Source organism: Priapulus caudatus, unplaced genomic scaffold (assembly GCF_000485595.1).
Source record: "Priapulus caudatus unplaced genomic scaffold, Priapulus_caudatus-5.0.1 Scaffold147, whole genome shotgun sequence".
Lineage (NCBI taxonomy): Eukaryota > Metazoa > Priapulida > Priapulimorpha > Priapulimorphida > Priapulidae > Priapulus > Priapulus caudatus.
The window spans coordinates 265,548-282,647 of NW_014577208.1; the positions used below are offsets into that span (position 1 = coordinate 265,548).

Sequence of the window (17,100 nt, forward strand, 5' to 3'; positions counted from 1 at the left end):
TGTGTGTGTGTGTGTGTGTGTGTGTGTGTGTGTGCGTGTGTATGTGCGTGTGTGTGTGCATGTATAAGTATATCATGTATGCTATCTATAAAGAGGGCTACAGTTTTCACTGCTAGAAAGATTATTTCTACGCGGGTATTTAATGTAATGATGACAGAGTGACGGGGCGTTGCCGTCTACGTCATCGCGACGCCACGTTCCGGCTCGACCCACGAGATAAAAGCCTTCTTCACCCACATGGGCAATCAGGCTTCCTCGTTCGGCGCTGCAGTAATGGCAGCCCGTCTAATTTCGCTCGCGGCTAAATAGGTTGATATCGACGCGGCGGGCACTGGTATCAGTTAGTGTACTTATCCGATCGGTTTTCTGCATTCTTGTAAGCGCCCATTAGGTAACACAAATCTGGCTTCCTGGCAGTCAGCGGAAATCACGCGTGCTGTCTATAGCGAGGCAAATAAAGGCTTTAGACGCAGACAACACTCGATTTCTCTCTCCTCCCTCCATCCCCCGCGTGCCGTATCGGCTTACCACCCCTACTTCACGCAGCAGAGAGAGAGATGGGGGGCGAGAGAGATGGGGAAGAGGGAAAGAGAACGAGAGAGAGGGGGAAGAGGGAGAGAGAACGAGTGAGAGGGGAAAGAGGGAGAGAGAACGAGAGAACGTGCGAGACGAAACCTTTCAAATGTGAAATCCAGCTGCTTTAAAGCGCAGCCTCGTGAACACACACCTACCTCGTTTTGCGGATATTTGCCTCTCTTTGTGCTGTTCTTACGAACTTCCCCATAATGCATCGCACGAGGCACCGCTATTTCAATCGGCGCGCTTGTATAGGTGAGCCGTGTGTGTCACAAGCATTTCTAGCAGGCACCGCGCTCCGTAGCCATGTAAGTTATATAGACATAGATGCACGTCTATTCGCCGACATGGCGAATGCAGCGCGCACGTAATCATCGGCAGTATATATACATTAGTACATCTCTATAGCATATACATTGCTGTAACGAGTACATGTACCTGCGAGCTAAGTAGCTGGAATGTCATCGCTCGTTCCTACTTCCAAGATGCACATAACAGAAGTTACTCCCATTCGTGGTCGCCACACGCACACGACAAACAGCCATCATGCGCTTACCCTGTAAACCTGATTGTGTCTGTCAACGCTGATTTCCTATACTTGCTGGGAAGTCTCTAGATATCGTATATATTGCGTCCGGAACAGAACCCTTATACTGAAATTGAGTGCTTCCTTAACGGCGTCTTATCGTGGCAATCTTTAATCCCGCCCGATATCGGAGGAGGGTGCATGGACGTAGTAATCACGCCTGATTTCGTCCTATATCCGGAAATTAGTTTCGTCGAAAAAAAGATGCCCAACTCGCATACGAACGACAACGTATAGTCGCGATGACGAGAAGCACACCGCGGGTGCTGATCGACGCAGCGTTCTGTCACGCACCGAGCATCAATTACTCACGCCTCCTCCTTCTATACACATATAAGCGAACGCGCGCACGCAATCAGCTATCACTGTCGAACGAGCGCGTCGACCGCGTTAACGAAACCCGTGCTTTTTTTCCTCCGCTGTGCGCTTCTTTCTCTCGATGGTCACGCTCCGATATCGCCGTGCTAGTTTCGCCGCGCGCTCATCTCGGTAGTTAGTGACCGCCGTGCACCGCACGTTGCCGTCATACAAACAGAGAGAAGATTCGTCGCCAATTCGAACGGCGCGCAATGACAGTAATTGCATCGTCATTTAAGTACGCACGCAGTATTAGACGATCTTTGTTGATCGGAGCCGTAATCCTGCGGACCCTGCGCAAAGCTGCGCTGCGAATGCATGCAGAAAGCGCGCTGCGGTTCAATATTGGCTTCAGCGTTTGCTGCATCCCTAGCATTCTTAGCGAACTAGATTCTCGTTGACTCAGCTGGCAGTCGACTTCACAAAGGGGAATGCGGACATACACGTGGTGAGACGGAAACGTTAAGTTTGTTTGGGTTTGGCAATGAAATCCCCCAGATAGCTTGGCCGATGTGAGCTCGGTTAAAAAGCTAGATGCACTCGAGAGAGCGCAGGCAGTTCAAAGTGACAAGTTTCTCCATTTCGTGTCGACGTGTCCGCGCCAGAGTAACAACCATCGCCTTTAGACTGTCCCGCCGTGATTTCGTCCATCGAGCAATGTTGGCTGAACGGACGCATGTTGTCGTCTACCGTTCTGGAAACACGGTCAGTCTACGCAGCTAAACGATGACTAAAATGAGTGCTCTCTGTGTTTTACATCTGTTGCTCGAAATAGTGTCGTGCATGTTGATTTTTTATATTTTTTTTATGGGATTATGCAAGTGAATTCTACTTAAACGGTATAATACGGCTTTCACTGTTACTGAGTAAGCCTTCACGGACGATACCTAAAATGCTGTATTGGTTCTTTTTTACTCCGGTTATCGCCCAGAGCACGGTGCACAAATATCGAACTATGTTATAGTTAGAGTTAAACACTTCAGTCATCTAATTAAACAGTCACTATCGTTACTAACCGCGTAGGAAAAACAGCCTAGGGGCAAGATAACAATGAAACATCCAAGGTTCTCTGACCGGAATATTTTAGCATCTTAAATAATGCAAACAGCTCCGATTATGCAGACACTGGTGTTTGCGAAATAAAAAAGCGGTAAGATTGAAGGGGAGAGACAAGGAGAAAAACTGGATGGATGGATGGATGGATGGATGGATGGATGGATGGATGGATGATCCAGATATAGATAAATAGATAGGCAGACATACAGAAGACACACAGACAGACAGACACACACAGACAGAGAGACAGACAGATAGATAAATAGATAGATAGATAGATAGATAAATAGATAGATAGATAGATAGATAGATAGATAGATAGATAGATAGATAGATAGATAGATAGATAGATAGATAGATAGATAGATAAATGGATAGATATATAGATAGATATATAAATAGATGAATAGATAGATAGATAGATAGATAGATAGATAGATAGATAAATAAATAGATAGATAGATAGATAGATAGATTGATGGATGTATGGATGGATAGATAGATAGATAGATAGATAGATAGATAGATAGATAGATAGATAGATAGATAGATAGATAGATAGATAAATAAATAGATAGATAGATAAATAAATAAATAGATAGATTGAATGATAGATAGATAGATAGAGAGAGGGGTGGTGACGAGGTGAGAGAAAACTGTGTTTATAGATAAGATTACAATTTATCGCATTTACAATAGCCGATGATCATTATCGCTGCGAGGATGTAACCTCACGCGATGTGCCAGCTTATATACAACACGGGACAGTGGTATATCATGTGTATATATATATATATATATATATATATATATATGTATATATATATATATATTGTGTGTGTGTGTGCGTGCGTGAGTTCGTGCGTGCGTGCGTGCGTGCGTGCGTGCGTGCGTGCGTGCGTGCGTGCGTGCGTGTGTGCATGCGTGTATGCGTGCGCGCGCGCGCGCGCGTGTGTGTGTGTGTGTGCATGTGTGTGTGTGTAGATACTGTTTCGTGTCATCAGTTGCGACGAGCATTTTATTCTTCATTACTATGCACTTTATTAATTAAATGAAGCCCTAGTTGGCATCGATAATTGTCGTACGAGGTGCAACATAACATGCGCTATTTTCCCTTCTCCTTGTTCCCTCGTTTTGCCGAGCCACAAGCTTCGGCGAGAGGTAAGAAGGCTCTCGGCATTAGTGAGCGCGGAACCTCGCTATCTAGGGTTGACTCACTGTAATTTCAACATGAAAGGCGTGCCGACGTTCATCAGATTAAAAGACCGCGCGTTATTCGACGTACTCGAGAAAGCGACCACATTAGGCGATTGTCTTTTCCCGGCCGTCGCAAGATTCTCTCATTCAAGTAATCTTCTATGCGCGCGGAGAAATCTCAAAGGAACAAGCGAAGCGTGAACGCCACGCTGCAGCTGTGTTTCACTATTGTATTAATATAGCAATAGAGTAAAAAAAGTGGAACCGTAATGGGACCACGTTATTACCGTGTGCAACGGGAAAGATAAAGAAAGACGCGCTTTGACGGAGACCGGCAATTAGCCGTGTACTAATTGTTTCTTGGTATTTTCCTCCCGCTGTCGCGGACGAGAGAATGAAACAAAGCGTGTTATTAACATCTCAAAATACGTGAAATGAAATAGCCGCTCTCTCCGCGACGTACTTATAATAGTACAGCACACTGGTGACTCGTGTACACATACATTCATACATAACAGCTCAGACGTTAATCGTATATAATTTCACGCATGCGTCTACTAATTACTAATTGATAGAATAGTTAAAAGTTGAGTTAAATCCTTCCCGCGCCTATGTGGCGCATAGGGCAGTGCCTATCTCCGTTTCAGTAACCCTGAGGCCCCGCAGCTGCTTTCACAGTAAATGCTACAGTAGGGGGTTAGTCCGCTGGTAAGGTTGATAGAATGCGCCATCAAAAACTCGGCACGCGCGTCCATCGCGACGATCCGACGATATGACCTCACTGTGATACGACGTCGAAGCGATGACGTCACGCTTACCTTCGTTCCCGCGAGCACGACGAGAGACATCAGCCAGACGACGCCGAACGCCACCAGGTCGGGATGCGTGCCGAGCAGCGGTACGGTGAGGGCGCTCGTGGCGTTAGCAAGCACGCCGCCGACGCCGCCGACGCCGCCGTCGTCGTCGCCGACGGTGGCGGCGACTAGCATCACGTCGAGATGCTGGCTCCACGCCTTACCGACGACGGCCGTGCCGAGGATGCTCTCGAGGATGAGAGTCCAGCCGACGGCGAAGGCGAGAAGCTCACCGAGTGCTATGTAGGTGAACACGTAGGCGCTGCCCGCCTTCGGCACTCTGGCCGTGAACTCGGCGTAGCAGAGCGCTGAAGCGTGATGGAGAAAAAACCCCGACCGTTAGATAGAGCTGGTCGTCGATATTATCGTATCAGGAGTGTATAATATAGATATATATAGAGATCTAATCAGATCTAATCTTAATATATCTTAATTATCTTAATTAGATGATCTTGAATTATCTTAATAAGATCTATATTATACATTCCTGATCGTATAGGTCCGTGTCGCGGGGTGATCGCTAACGGATAGCAGTCAGACCGCGTGCGGTAGTAACTCGTCACTAACTTGTAACCTGGAGCTACGTCTAGTAGCAAGTCCGTAGCTACGTGTAGTGACAGTTATATCGTAATTTATTGTGGTAGTTCCGTGGTTGGGCGTACTGGTAGTATGCTGTACTAGCGTACACTGATAGTTACAAAGTGGTACTTCCGCGGTTGCTTGTCTCGCTCTAACAGTAGTTTAGGATAGTCATGCATTCTTCGCAGTAGCTTCGTAATAGCACGTAATAATAGTTACATCGTCATTCATTGCGTTAGCTCCACACTTGCGTGCTGCCTTGAACACGTACTCAACACGTTGCCATTGTTCAGCTTCTCTATCGTTAGCGAGAACTTAACGCGATTACACTTTTCCGTGCGGCTGACAAGAAACGAAGGCGCCTTGGCTTTCCGGCCAAGCGCTCGCCTCGTTCGAGATCTCGCGTGCCTACAGCTAATTCGACCAGAAGTTCCGTGTCAAACGCTCGTGCGTTAGGCACGGACCATTAGGCTAACCGCAAAAGGCCATAAATTGGATATCACGCGAAACGATGATTATATTTTACGGCGATTGAAGTAGTTATTCAATTGCGATCCTCCGGGGGATCCTCCGTCGCAATGAACAATTTCCGCTTAACGGTGAATCGGCGATGCGATTTACTGGCCGCCGTCCTTCGGGGGCTGCCTGCATAAGAGCCGGCCGGAAAGAAAGAGACTGAGATTCACTGTGTCTCACAGTGTGTGTGTCACTTACCAGCTAAGATGGCGGACACTCCGGCGATGAGGAACGAGAGCGCAGTCGCCGGACCGGCGTCCTCGCGTGCCACGTGACCGGCAATGACGTAAATGCCCGTTCCTAGGCCGCTTCCTACACCTGCAGTCAATATGGCGCATGATTAAATTACGCGTTACGCTCCGACGGTTAGACTTCATCCATATCGCCGCAGTTAACTCGGTCAATATTAGCGCGTGCGAATTGACGCGTCGTGTGTACGTTCGTACATTTAGATTCTAAGCAAATATATTCGCTATTCCAGCTTGTATCCTGTCCAAGGACCATGCGTGTTCTCGATAGTGCGATAAAATTCGGGGGGTGCATACTGCGTCTATAACGACGCACAATTATACAATACAGACAAAACATACCTGAAAAGTTTGATCCCGCTCGCTTTAGAAATAACAGCGCTATACAAGCTACGCAGCCGCCGTGGCTCTTACAACTTCGATTACAAAACGTCAAGGTCCACCATCGGCGTTCATAAACGCATAGAAAAATTCCCGCCAACAGCCAAAGCCAATTATCGCCGTCCCGCTTGACTCGGTGAATTCCGTCCGCTCGCCCCGTGCCGTTTTGTGAATTCGAAATTGCGTGCTTAAGCACAACCGACCGCGCGACGTCGCACACACGTCCTCTCCGGCGATCGGCAGGAAATTGAGTTTCGCCAATCCTGCCGAGGTGGGAGACTAGCGCGGCGACGCGCGCGCGCGCTCGCGCTCGTATTCGCTTTTCAGACTAGGTATCACGACGATAGCCCGCGCTGTCTCGCCAAGCAATGCTATCATTACGATGTTTGCGAGATTCCTGCACGACGCGGGCGGGCGACGATTCATATATACCATTCCAAACGTTTCCACTACAAAGAGCTGGGCGTCGATGCCCTATAGAATCACAGGCACTTGGAGCGTTTCAATAAAATATAATGCTAAATAAATACGAAATCTATTTACTACCAAAGTCTTAATGTTTCTCTACTCTCTTTCGCCTATTATTGACGAAAATTTCCTGTAAATGTTGTGCAAATGCTCCTCTGCAACACACATGTACACCGCGCGCACGCTAGCGCACACTGATATATATATAGAGACGCCCTATAAAATGACGCGCGGGAAGTGCATCGTGGACGCGAGGCACGCTTTTAGTCGCTCCGTAAAAATGCTCGATATAGGTTATCGGGAAACGCGAGTACTAAATTCAGTTAAGAATAATGCGGTTAACTTTTCGGGAGCGATTCACGTAATGCAATCAGAAGCGAGAGAGTAAGAGTGGTGCGGAGAGAGAAAGAGAGAGAGAAGAGAGGAAGATGAAGAGAGCAGAGACGAGAGAGAGAGAGAGAGAGAGAAGAGGAGAGAGAGTTGAGAGGAACGAGAGCCGCAACTGATGTATTGTGTGCGTGGTGCGTGTGTGTGTGTGTGTGTGTGTGTGTGCTGTGCTCGTTGTGTGTGACTGGCTGTGTGTGTGTGTGTGTGTGTGTGTGTGTGTGTGCTTGTGTGTGTGTGTGTGTGTGTGTGTGTGTGTGTGTGGTCACTGTGTCACTGTCGCTGTGCTGTTGTGTGGTGTGTGGGTTGATGTGTGTGTGTGGCTGTGTGGGGTGGGACTGTGGTGTGGTGTGTGCGCCATGGTTGTGTGTTGGGACCGTGTGTGTGTGCGTGTGTGTGTTGTGTGTGGCGTGTGTGACTAGTGTGTTGTGTGTGTGTGTGTGTGTGTTGTGTGTGTGCTGTGTGGTGTGTGGTCTGTGTGGTGTGATTGGTATGTGTGCAGAGGAGATGGGTAGTACAGGTAAGTAAGACAGGTAGGTAGGTAGGTAGGTACGTAGGGAGTTAGGTAGAGTAGGTACGTAGGTAGGTAAGGTAGGTATCGTAGGTAGGTAGGTAGGTAGGTAGGCTAGGTAGGTAGGTAGGTAGGTAGTGTAAGGTAGGTACGTAGTAGGTATGTACGTACGGTAGGTAGGTAGGTAGTAGGTCGGCGGTCGGTCGTCGGTCGGTCGGTCGTCGTCGGTCGGTCGTCTCGGTCGTTCCCGGATCGCCGTCGGTCCGCGTCGGTCCGTCGTCGCTCGAGTCGGTCCGGCGTCGCGGTCGCGCGGTCGGTCGCGTTCGGTCGCGTCGGTCCCGGTCGTCCCGTGTCGCGGTCGGTCCCGGTCGGTCGTCGGTCGGTCCGCGTCGGTCGCGTCGAGGTCGGTCGGTCGTCGGTCGCGGTTCGCGTCGGTCGTCGGCTCGGTCGTGGTCGTCTGTCGTCGGTCGGTCGGTCCCGCGTCGGTCGGTCGTCGGTCCGTCCGTCGTTCGGTCGCGTTCGCGTCGCGTCGCGTCGTCGGTCGCGCTCGCCGTCGTCGCCGTCGCGGTCGCGTCGTCGTCGTCGTCTCGGTCGGTCGTCGTCGCGTCCGCTCGTCGGTCCGTCGGTCGGTCGCGCTCGTCGTCGTCGTCGCGGCGTCGTCGCCCGTCGCGGCGTCCGGTCGGTCGGCGGTCCGGTCGGTCGTCGGTTCCCCGTCCGCGTCGGTCGGCGTCGGTCCGTCGGTCGTCGGGTCGTCCGCCGTCGTCTCTGTCGCGTCGCGTCGGTCGGTTATGGTAGGTAGGTAGGTAGCTAGGTTAGGTTAGTAGCGAGGTAGTAGGTAGTAAGCAGCTATGCTAGACGTAGTAGCGTAGCTACGCGTTGTAGGTAGGTAGGTAGTAGGTAGGTAGTAGCGTAGGATAGTAGGCTAAGATAAGTAGGTGGGTAGATGCTGCGTTATTACGCCACTGCCCATCCAAGTTTTCGCGAGGCCTCACGCAGCATCCGTCACCGTAGATCCGGTATGGTCTAGCGGGTCGCCTAACTACTACCGTGTCCATGCACACATCTCAGACGTCACATCGCCGTCAGCCGGTCAACAGTCCGTATCCGTAATTGTAACGCTTATGGCGATCGAAAGTTCCAGACACGTGGCAGCGGCGACGAACGGCTAAAGCGTGAACGAGTTAGTCCGTAAACGCAGTAATATTACATTCTAACTAATAACACCATGCAGCGCGTGCGTGGCATGAGCTTGTCTATTCGAGTGGCAATATCACAGGCGACGCTATTGCGTATATAGCAGATAGTTGGCGAAAGGACTTAAAATGCTGACAGTGTAGTGTATATATATATATATGCGTTTTTCGCGTCGGCGATATCTATGGAGTGTACAGTCGGCGATGTTAAATAATATACGCACGCGCGCGATGATGTCACCAAACCGCCGCGCTTCCTAGCGGTCAATCGACGAACTGCTCTATAATCTGCCCTGGCACGTACGGCGATTGTGTACCTGAGAGTATAACTATTACATCAAATAATATATTACATCTAACAAAAATCGTGATGGTAGTTATAACTCGACAGTTATTGTTAATTCTGACGTAAGTAGCAGTCACAGAAGTTGTTCCGGCTATATACACAGGATTGACGGACTTATTCATGGAGCCGTTGTGCAACAGTTTTTCTTTTGTTCTAGTTGAACTGGTTTTTTGAAATTCGCGCGGTCATTAAACGTGACTCGTGTTATAGGCTAGCATATAGTGCACGTAGGCTTCACACGCCAAGCTAGAAATCCCTGAGTGTTTGCAATATATATGTATATATGTAAATATACATGTGTGTGGGCGTGTGAGTGTGTGTGTGTGTGTGTGTGTGTGTGTGTGTGTGTGTGTGTGTGTGTGTGCGTGCGTGCGCGCGTGCGTGCATGCGTGTGTGGGTTTCTGTGCAAGTGTGCGGTGTCTGCGTACGTGTATGTGCGCGTGCGTGCGCGCGTGCGCGCGTGCGTGTGTGCGGTTTGCATGTGCGTGTGGCGAGTGCAAATGCGTGCGTTCGTCTATACGCAGACATATTCGCATCGCTGCCTGTTGATAACGTATGCAGCAGGCTTGTTCTACATCCGAGAAGAAATTGAGAGAGTACGATCAACCATGTTACTTGATGTAGGTCATGATTCATCATTGCAGTCGTCTGGTCGACGTAATTTCTTATATTGATCGAATTCAGAGCAACTCGTAAATGCGACACTGTAGATTATTCCACCAAAGATGAAGTCATAACGAAGTTAAAATGTAAATTACATTTGATATGGACATGCAATAGCGCAACTGTCCCGTTCAAAGCTGAATCTAATCTCAACTTTAAATGCAGTGAGATTCTCTAACTCGCCCAATCTCCGATATCCTGGAATAGATTGTGAGAGATATGCGTCGTGCTACAAACCCATCGAACATGTTTCAAGCATCTCTGTCCTAGACGTTCGAACGACCTCAATATCTTCAAATGTTATTATATATTAGTCGAGAATGCAATTCCCTCGTTCATTAATTCTAACGCCGTGACGTACGTCGGCAGTGGGACAGAACTAATTGCCTGCGCTATGGGTGCAGTCTTCTGTTTTGACAGATACGCCAAATGGTAGTTAATAGTTACTGTCAAGCTGCAAATTTGTTCGCGCCCTCGTAACGCGACAAGCGCCAATGACATTAAGAGACGATACGCCATTTTGTTGTTACTCTGGGTTAAATTTTAGCGAAACTTGGTGCTGAGAAGGCTGGGGCCCACCTGCATGAGTCACTAACGTTGTTCCCTCGAGCAAAGGAACTTTACCCGGGTTGTTGCCGGTTGTCGCTATACATGCAGATTATATAACACATGTGTAGCATCCAATACCACGGTAAAGCTAGTGAAACAGGTGCTTGATGAATTCGCGGGTAAATTAGAAGAGACCCAAAGTAAGGAGCTGGCAGGTCACGTTACTATAACCAGATTAGTCATGAAGTACCCATTCATCACATATCTAATACATATACTGCTAGTGATGAAGACAAAGGCAATTAAACCATTGCTGAACCTTACATTAGAGACATCAAAAGCAGGAGTGAGGACACAGGTGGCCCTGATCAAATTCAGAGTCTGGCAAATGACCGCCAACGTCAGAGCCTGACAAGCTATTACACACACAAGTTATTATTTTATTAGCTTTTAGTACATATGATTCGTGCAATGTGCTAACGCACACGCATGCATGTACACACACACGCACACACACACACGCACACGCGCACACACACACACACACACACACGCGCGCGCGCACACACACACACACACAACGACACACGCACACACATATATATATATATATTTACATAATATATTATACATATATATTGCAAACACTCATGGATTATTTCCTCTCTCAGTAATCCTTGTAATTTGCAACGTCTGGTTGATTCACGGGCACTCTCGTGCAATATTTATAAATATGAACGACGATGTTACAAAACGTGACGCAAACCACAAAGCCAGCTGTAAGCTAGTAAAGTATCTGCGCATCCAAACGAGTACTATATTATCAGATTGTATGAACCTCATATATATCGAAAGGTTTTAAACCGTAATACTACTGGAACTCATTCGGAGACATTAACATAATTTCAGTAATCAGTTTCCATGGGAATCTCTCGAATGCATGCTCACTGCTGCCAAATTCGCAAACACTCTGCAATTTAGCATCCGATTCGGACACTCTATGAAAAACACACTCATCGCTATTTAATGGCTGCCTGTGCGCTCCTATACACGGTTCAGCTCGCATCGGCATAATTACAGACAAACCGTCGCCCTCAAACGCTAACTCAATATTATGCTAGGAGAATTTCGGTTACTCGCCGTGCATATATTAATAATTTTAACTATCTTCGTATTTTCTCCTTGGAAACGCTCGAGATTTAACTTGCCGCGTATTTGAGAGTGGCATTGCGGCCTGGAGGGCTTCGAAATTACAGTGATTACTGCACACGGCAAATATCATTATGCGCTGTAGTAGGCCTATGCATTAATTATAATGAGTAATGTGCTTTGCACTACAACTGCATCCGCATGCGTGCAAGACACGCACTAGTCAACTCACCAGGCGCGCACATACACACACGTGAACACACACACACACACACACACACACACACACACACACACACACACACACACGCGCGCGCGCGCGCACACGCACGCACACATCGCTCGCTCTCTTTCTTTATTTCACACGCACACACTATATTTTGGTTAGTGAGTCACGTTGAGGCCGAAGGGAATCATTTAAATAGGACGTGTCTGGGAAATCATTTAAAATACACAGAAACGAGAAAATTTTCGCTTCTGTGTGTGTGTACATCGCAGCGCGGCTCTTGAACATGTCAAAAATATCTGCGCGACCAAATTAAATTTTCCTCAGCCTTTCATTGAGCGCTTTCAGTAGCAACGAATACAATGCCGTTTACATGAATGATTAATTTATACGGTTTTATCGCGCAAAGTGCTCGCGGAGCCCGTGTGTTCACTGGCAAGCAGCTCCCTATGGCTTGCGAACACGAGTGTCTGAATCGCGTAACGCTGACTAGATATAGAGTTGGAGTATACTATAGGGTGCGTAACGTATCCACGTTCCTTGCTCACACACCTCTAAGCCAATGACAATATATTGTAAATATTTTTCTTACTGGATAGGAAATTTTTCATGTTGGATAAAATGATTGATAGTGTAGGCGTGTTATTCGCACTACCGTAGTAGAAGGTCTGTAATAGACTGATAGAGATAAAACACGTTCCCTCTCCTACTCACCTCTCGTTATAGTTTCCTTTTCTGACCAACCGGCCATACTAAAACGGTGGGGTGAGTATTACAACTGCTACATTACACTACCGAATATGGTGGGGTATAACGTTTCCGCACTGGCTGGACTCCACGGTCCGATTCTGGCCCTGATGTCATAGATCATCTGGTCAGTCTCTAGACTGTCACAATGCGCAATAACTCGGCAAGAACTCGGGAACCTTAGCCGTGGTTTGGGCTATTGCTTCCCTCCCGCGTTCCGGCTTGCTTGATCTAGCGTCCACTCACAGCCTGTTGTAACATCTCTTCCGACACTGATGCGCCAAGATTGCGTTTCCTCTCGCCCCGCTTTCCGTGGGCGTGTGGGCTTCGCCCGCTTACAATAGATAAAGGCTTACGTAAGACTAGTTAAACACGTTACACGCTTGACCTTACACTAGGCACTCAGGTTTGAAGTAGCTTCCCAGGATACCCTCAGTACACATTTATTATATATATCTCTTATAAAGCTTTAATGCTCGATTCGTCAAAATATCACTAGGTTTGATCATGCTGCCAAAATGTAATTTCCCCCGAAGTGCGCAGAATATTGCCCGTAACAGAGAACCGGTCTCGCGCAAAATGATTCGCTGGTCTGTGTATTTATAGCCACCAGATAAATCGTACAGTACAGTTTTTTATGATGCAATAGCGATGCTACGAAGTTTTGATTTAGATGTGAGTTAATGGACTATATTTTTTGTCGCTATGCGGCGTCTGATAATTTTATTCACTTCGTGCTACTTTACTATGAATATTATTATAATATACAATCTTGAAATCCTTCAAAACATGTTTATGTGTTTATTTAATTCACGAACAAATGCGCCTTATGGAATTACCCGCCTGGAAAACCTTCAATGAATGAGCGAATTAGTGCAACGAATTTACATGTTTTTCACAGCTTCATTTTAAAGAATCTAAATAAATTAATTACATTGTTCGTTCATTGTGATGTAATGATTATGCACTCAATGTGCAGGAAACAAGCACGTTCGAAATGAGCTAAGCATGCCAGACATGCCTCAAGGTTGAGGGTATACGCATACACCCCCATCAGCTACGATCTATAAAATACTTCACATACTGCACTTATGCACGAAAAAGTTTCAAGATTCATTGACGCGTAATTGAGTGTGCGTGCGTTCTGCAGTGGTGTGTGTATGTGTGTGTGTGTGTGTGTGTGTGTGGGTGTTGTGTGTGTGTGCGTGTGCGTGGCGTGCGTGCGTGCGCGTGCGTGCGTGGCGTGCTGTCGTGCGCGGTGCGCGTGTTTCCGTGTGTGTGTGTGTGTGTGTGCGTGTGTTCGCGTGTGCGCGTGCCTGTGCGTGTTGTGTGCACGTATTGATGAGAATGAAGAAAATAGATGTTTATAATTCAAGACTGCACTCAGATATCTGATCATATGTTAGCCTGTAGTAATGTTATCTTTGCATGCTGCAAGACTAAAGCCGCTGGATGCGCATCACCACTGTCCGCGGATGCTGTCGAACATTGCCATATAGTCGCCAAAGCGCGCGCGAATGATGCGTGCGGACACCTGTAGATGCATCAAGGCGAGAGTAAATGCCATATCGACGCGTGTAAGTGAATTCACGGCATTCAAGTAGAACGCTGGCCAACTATTCCGCGCAAAAACCGCACGTTGATCGGTCGTATAGGAGCAGTAAGCGACAATTTGCTTTGGGACAACGATATTCGCAACACGCTTCTTGTCCCCGTCGTCTCTTTGCAACACAGCCGATGTGCGTGCACGCGCGCGTGTGCGTGTTGTGCGTCTGTGTGTTCGTGCATTGCGTCCGTGTATCCGTGCGGTACGTTCGCGTTCGCGCACATACGCACACACGCGCGAGCACGCGCGCGTGCGTTCTTGCGTGAGCGTGTGCGTGCGGTCCCATGCCCGAGCTGACTTATCACTGCATCCTCTCAGAAATATTCGCCGCAATGATTGCTGCAAGCTAGATCGTTGCATATTTTCTGGCTTCTTGCATGGGCCACGTTCGGCTGCAGAGAAACGCGCGCGCATGATTATTGCGTATTCATCTACGACGGCACGGCTTGAATACAGATGAAGAACTACGAATGACTACCTCGTCATCACTGCGACTCATGGTTATTTGCATGCAATATCTTACTGTCAGTGACATATTAATTTGAGCAACATGTTATTTCCTCGGCCCATAATACTCATGGGTAGACGGTTTTCCTTTCTTTGTCGCGTGGGAGGCGGTTACACTTGACTTGCGGCAACGACTTGCGCCAACAGCACAGCCCCATTATGTTATGATTCATTTAATCAACGAGCTAGTTTATACTCATAACTGTAATATCGAAATTATTTACATCAATCTAGTACGATAATATGAAGATAAATGTATAACGTCACAACGATAATCATCTTCATAATCCATCAACCGCGACCACGATCACGACCTAGATCATAACCATAACCATAACCCTAACCATAACCCTAACCCTAACCCTAACCCTAACCCTAACCCTAACCCTAACCATAACCATAACCATAACCATAACCATAACCATAACCATAACCATAACCATAACCACTAAGCCATAACCATAAGCCATAACCATAACCATTACCATAACCATAACCAGTAACCATAACCCAAACCAAACGCATAACCACACATAACCATAACCATTACCTCATTAACCACAATCATAACCATAACATAAATCAGAACATAACCCTAACCTTAACCATTAAACCAAACCATAATCATAAACCATAACCATGACCATAACCATAACCATAACCATAACCATAACCATAACCATAACCATAGCAATAACCATAGCTATAGCTATAACCATAACTATAGCCACAACCATAACCCATACCCATAACCACAACCATAGCTATAGCTATAACCATAACATATGCCACAACCATAACCATAACCATAACCATAACCAAACCATAACCAATAACCATAACCATAACCATAACCAAACAAACCATAACCCATAACCATAACCATAACTCATAACCTATAACCATAAACCATAACCATTAACCAATAACCATAACACATATACCATAAAACCATAACACACAACATAATTCATAGCTATAGCTATAACCATAACTAAGGCATAACCATAACCATAACCTTAACCATAACCGGACAACCACAGACACAATCACAAGCACAATCATGACTATAACCACACATCAGTCAGGTGCTTAGCAACAATTTTCAGATTAACGCTTACCGGCCGGACAAAAAGTACCCATAATGGCGATGGAGTTTCTTTCGATCCTATCTATTTGATTTTAGCCGTGAAACCCACTTGATCGGTTCCGATTTACAAGATGGCGCCAAAATCCGAAGATGACCGCCCAAAAAAAAGAAAATTCGTTATATCTGGCCTGGTTGAAAATCGGGAAATGAACAAATGATGTGACAATTCAGGCGATTTTCGGGCGTCACTGTCTAAACAATGCTGGTCATGGCATTTGCCTCAGTCACCCCATTTCAAAAATGCCGGCCAAATTTTCAAATGGCCCTAATACTACAATACTATATTTGACAAGAAATTTGCGATTATAAACTAGCTCCAAAAACGGTCTTGCTAGGGTTAGGGGACCGTTTCAAATTATTCCATAAAACGTTAGTTGACTCGGCGAATGCCACCAGCTCTACTGTTCTTTTCTTCACAGGCTACTGAATAAGCTTCAACCAGAGATCTAGATGTTCAGCAGAACAGCTTTCAGCAAACTGGCCTGGAACAAATGTGTACATAAATCTCCACGTCAATTCTGCACATGATCGCACTCTGACATCTATTCTCACATTTGTTAAAGCCCATCGGCAAAAACTTCCATTTATTTACTGTATTACAGGCCACTCGTACAGTGTCTTGCGTTAGACCACGTGAACTATTCTCGTGGCTCCTGTACACATCAGAGACATGCAAGGCGCTGCCACAAAAGATCAAATATGTAGTTTGAAACGCGGAATCATCTGGGACTATCGCAAAGTCGTCACACATATACTCTCTTATCCCAATCAGGACCAGCGCATGAGCAGGAGAATAAAGTGGTGAAAGCATCCGGTTGGGCCAGTAAGACTCACTGATAACCAGTAGCCTTCAGACGCTGGATGACCGCTGGACCCGAGCCTTGCCAGACTTCTCACATACGAGAATGCGATATCTTCATGACGATAATCCCGCCAAAACCACCTAACTTCTCAACACCATAGAACAGGGACTTCCAGCACAGTAAAACCTTTCAGCGACAGCGTTGATATCCTATCTAACACAATCACGCCAGATGGAAATCCCTTCCTTATGGACTTCCCAGAGTTGCGTAACTCTGATATCCTAACTGCCGCAAATGACGGTAGTGAATACAATCCTAACGGAAGACCACAGGCATAAAAAACTATCATAGAGTATGTGAAACCGTGCTCGTGCATCGGAGTCACTCTATAACATATACGCATTTCCAAAAATTCAACTTACCCCTGTTCTCAACAAATCTCTCTCTT

At 46.8% G+C, this 17,100-nt stretch overlaps 1 protein-coding gene across 1 annotated transcript in view; it reads right to left on the reverse strand.

Annotated features, from left to right (window-relative positions):
- LOC106806199 (high affinity cationic amino acid transporter 1-like) overlaps positions 1-17,100 on the reverse strand; it is a 44,219-nt gene that overhangs the window by 8,883 nt on the left and 18,236 nt on the right. The window contains exons 2-3 of the mRNA XM_014808065.1: positions 5,920-6,039; positions 4,591-4,934 (exon numbers count right to left, since the gene is read on the reverse strand). Of these exons, the coding sequence (XP_014663551.1) occupies positions 4,591-4,934; positions 5,920-6,039 (464 nt within the window). The remainder of the gene's footprint in view (positions 1-4,590; positions 4,935-5,919; positions 6,040-17,100) is intronic.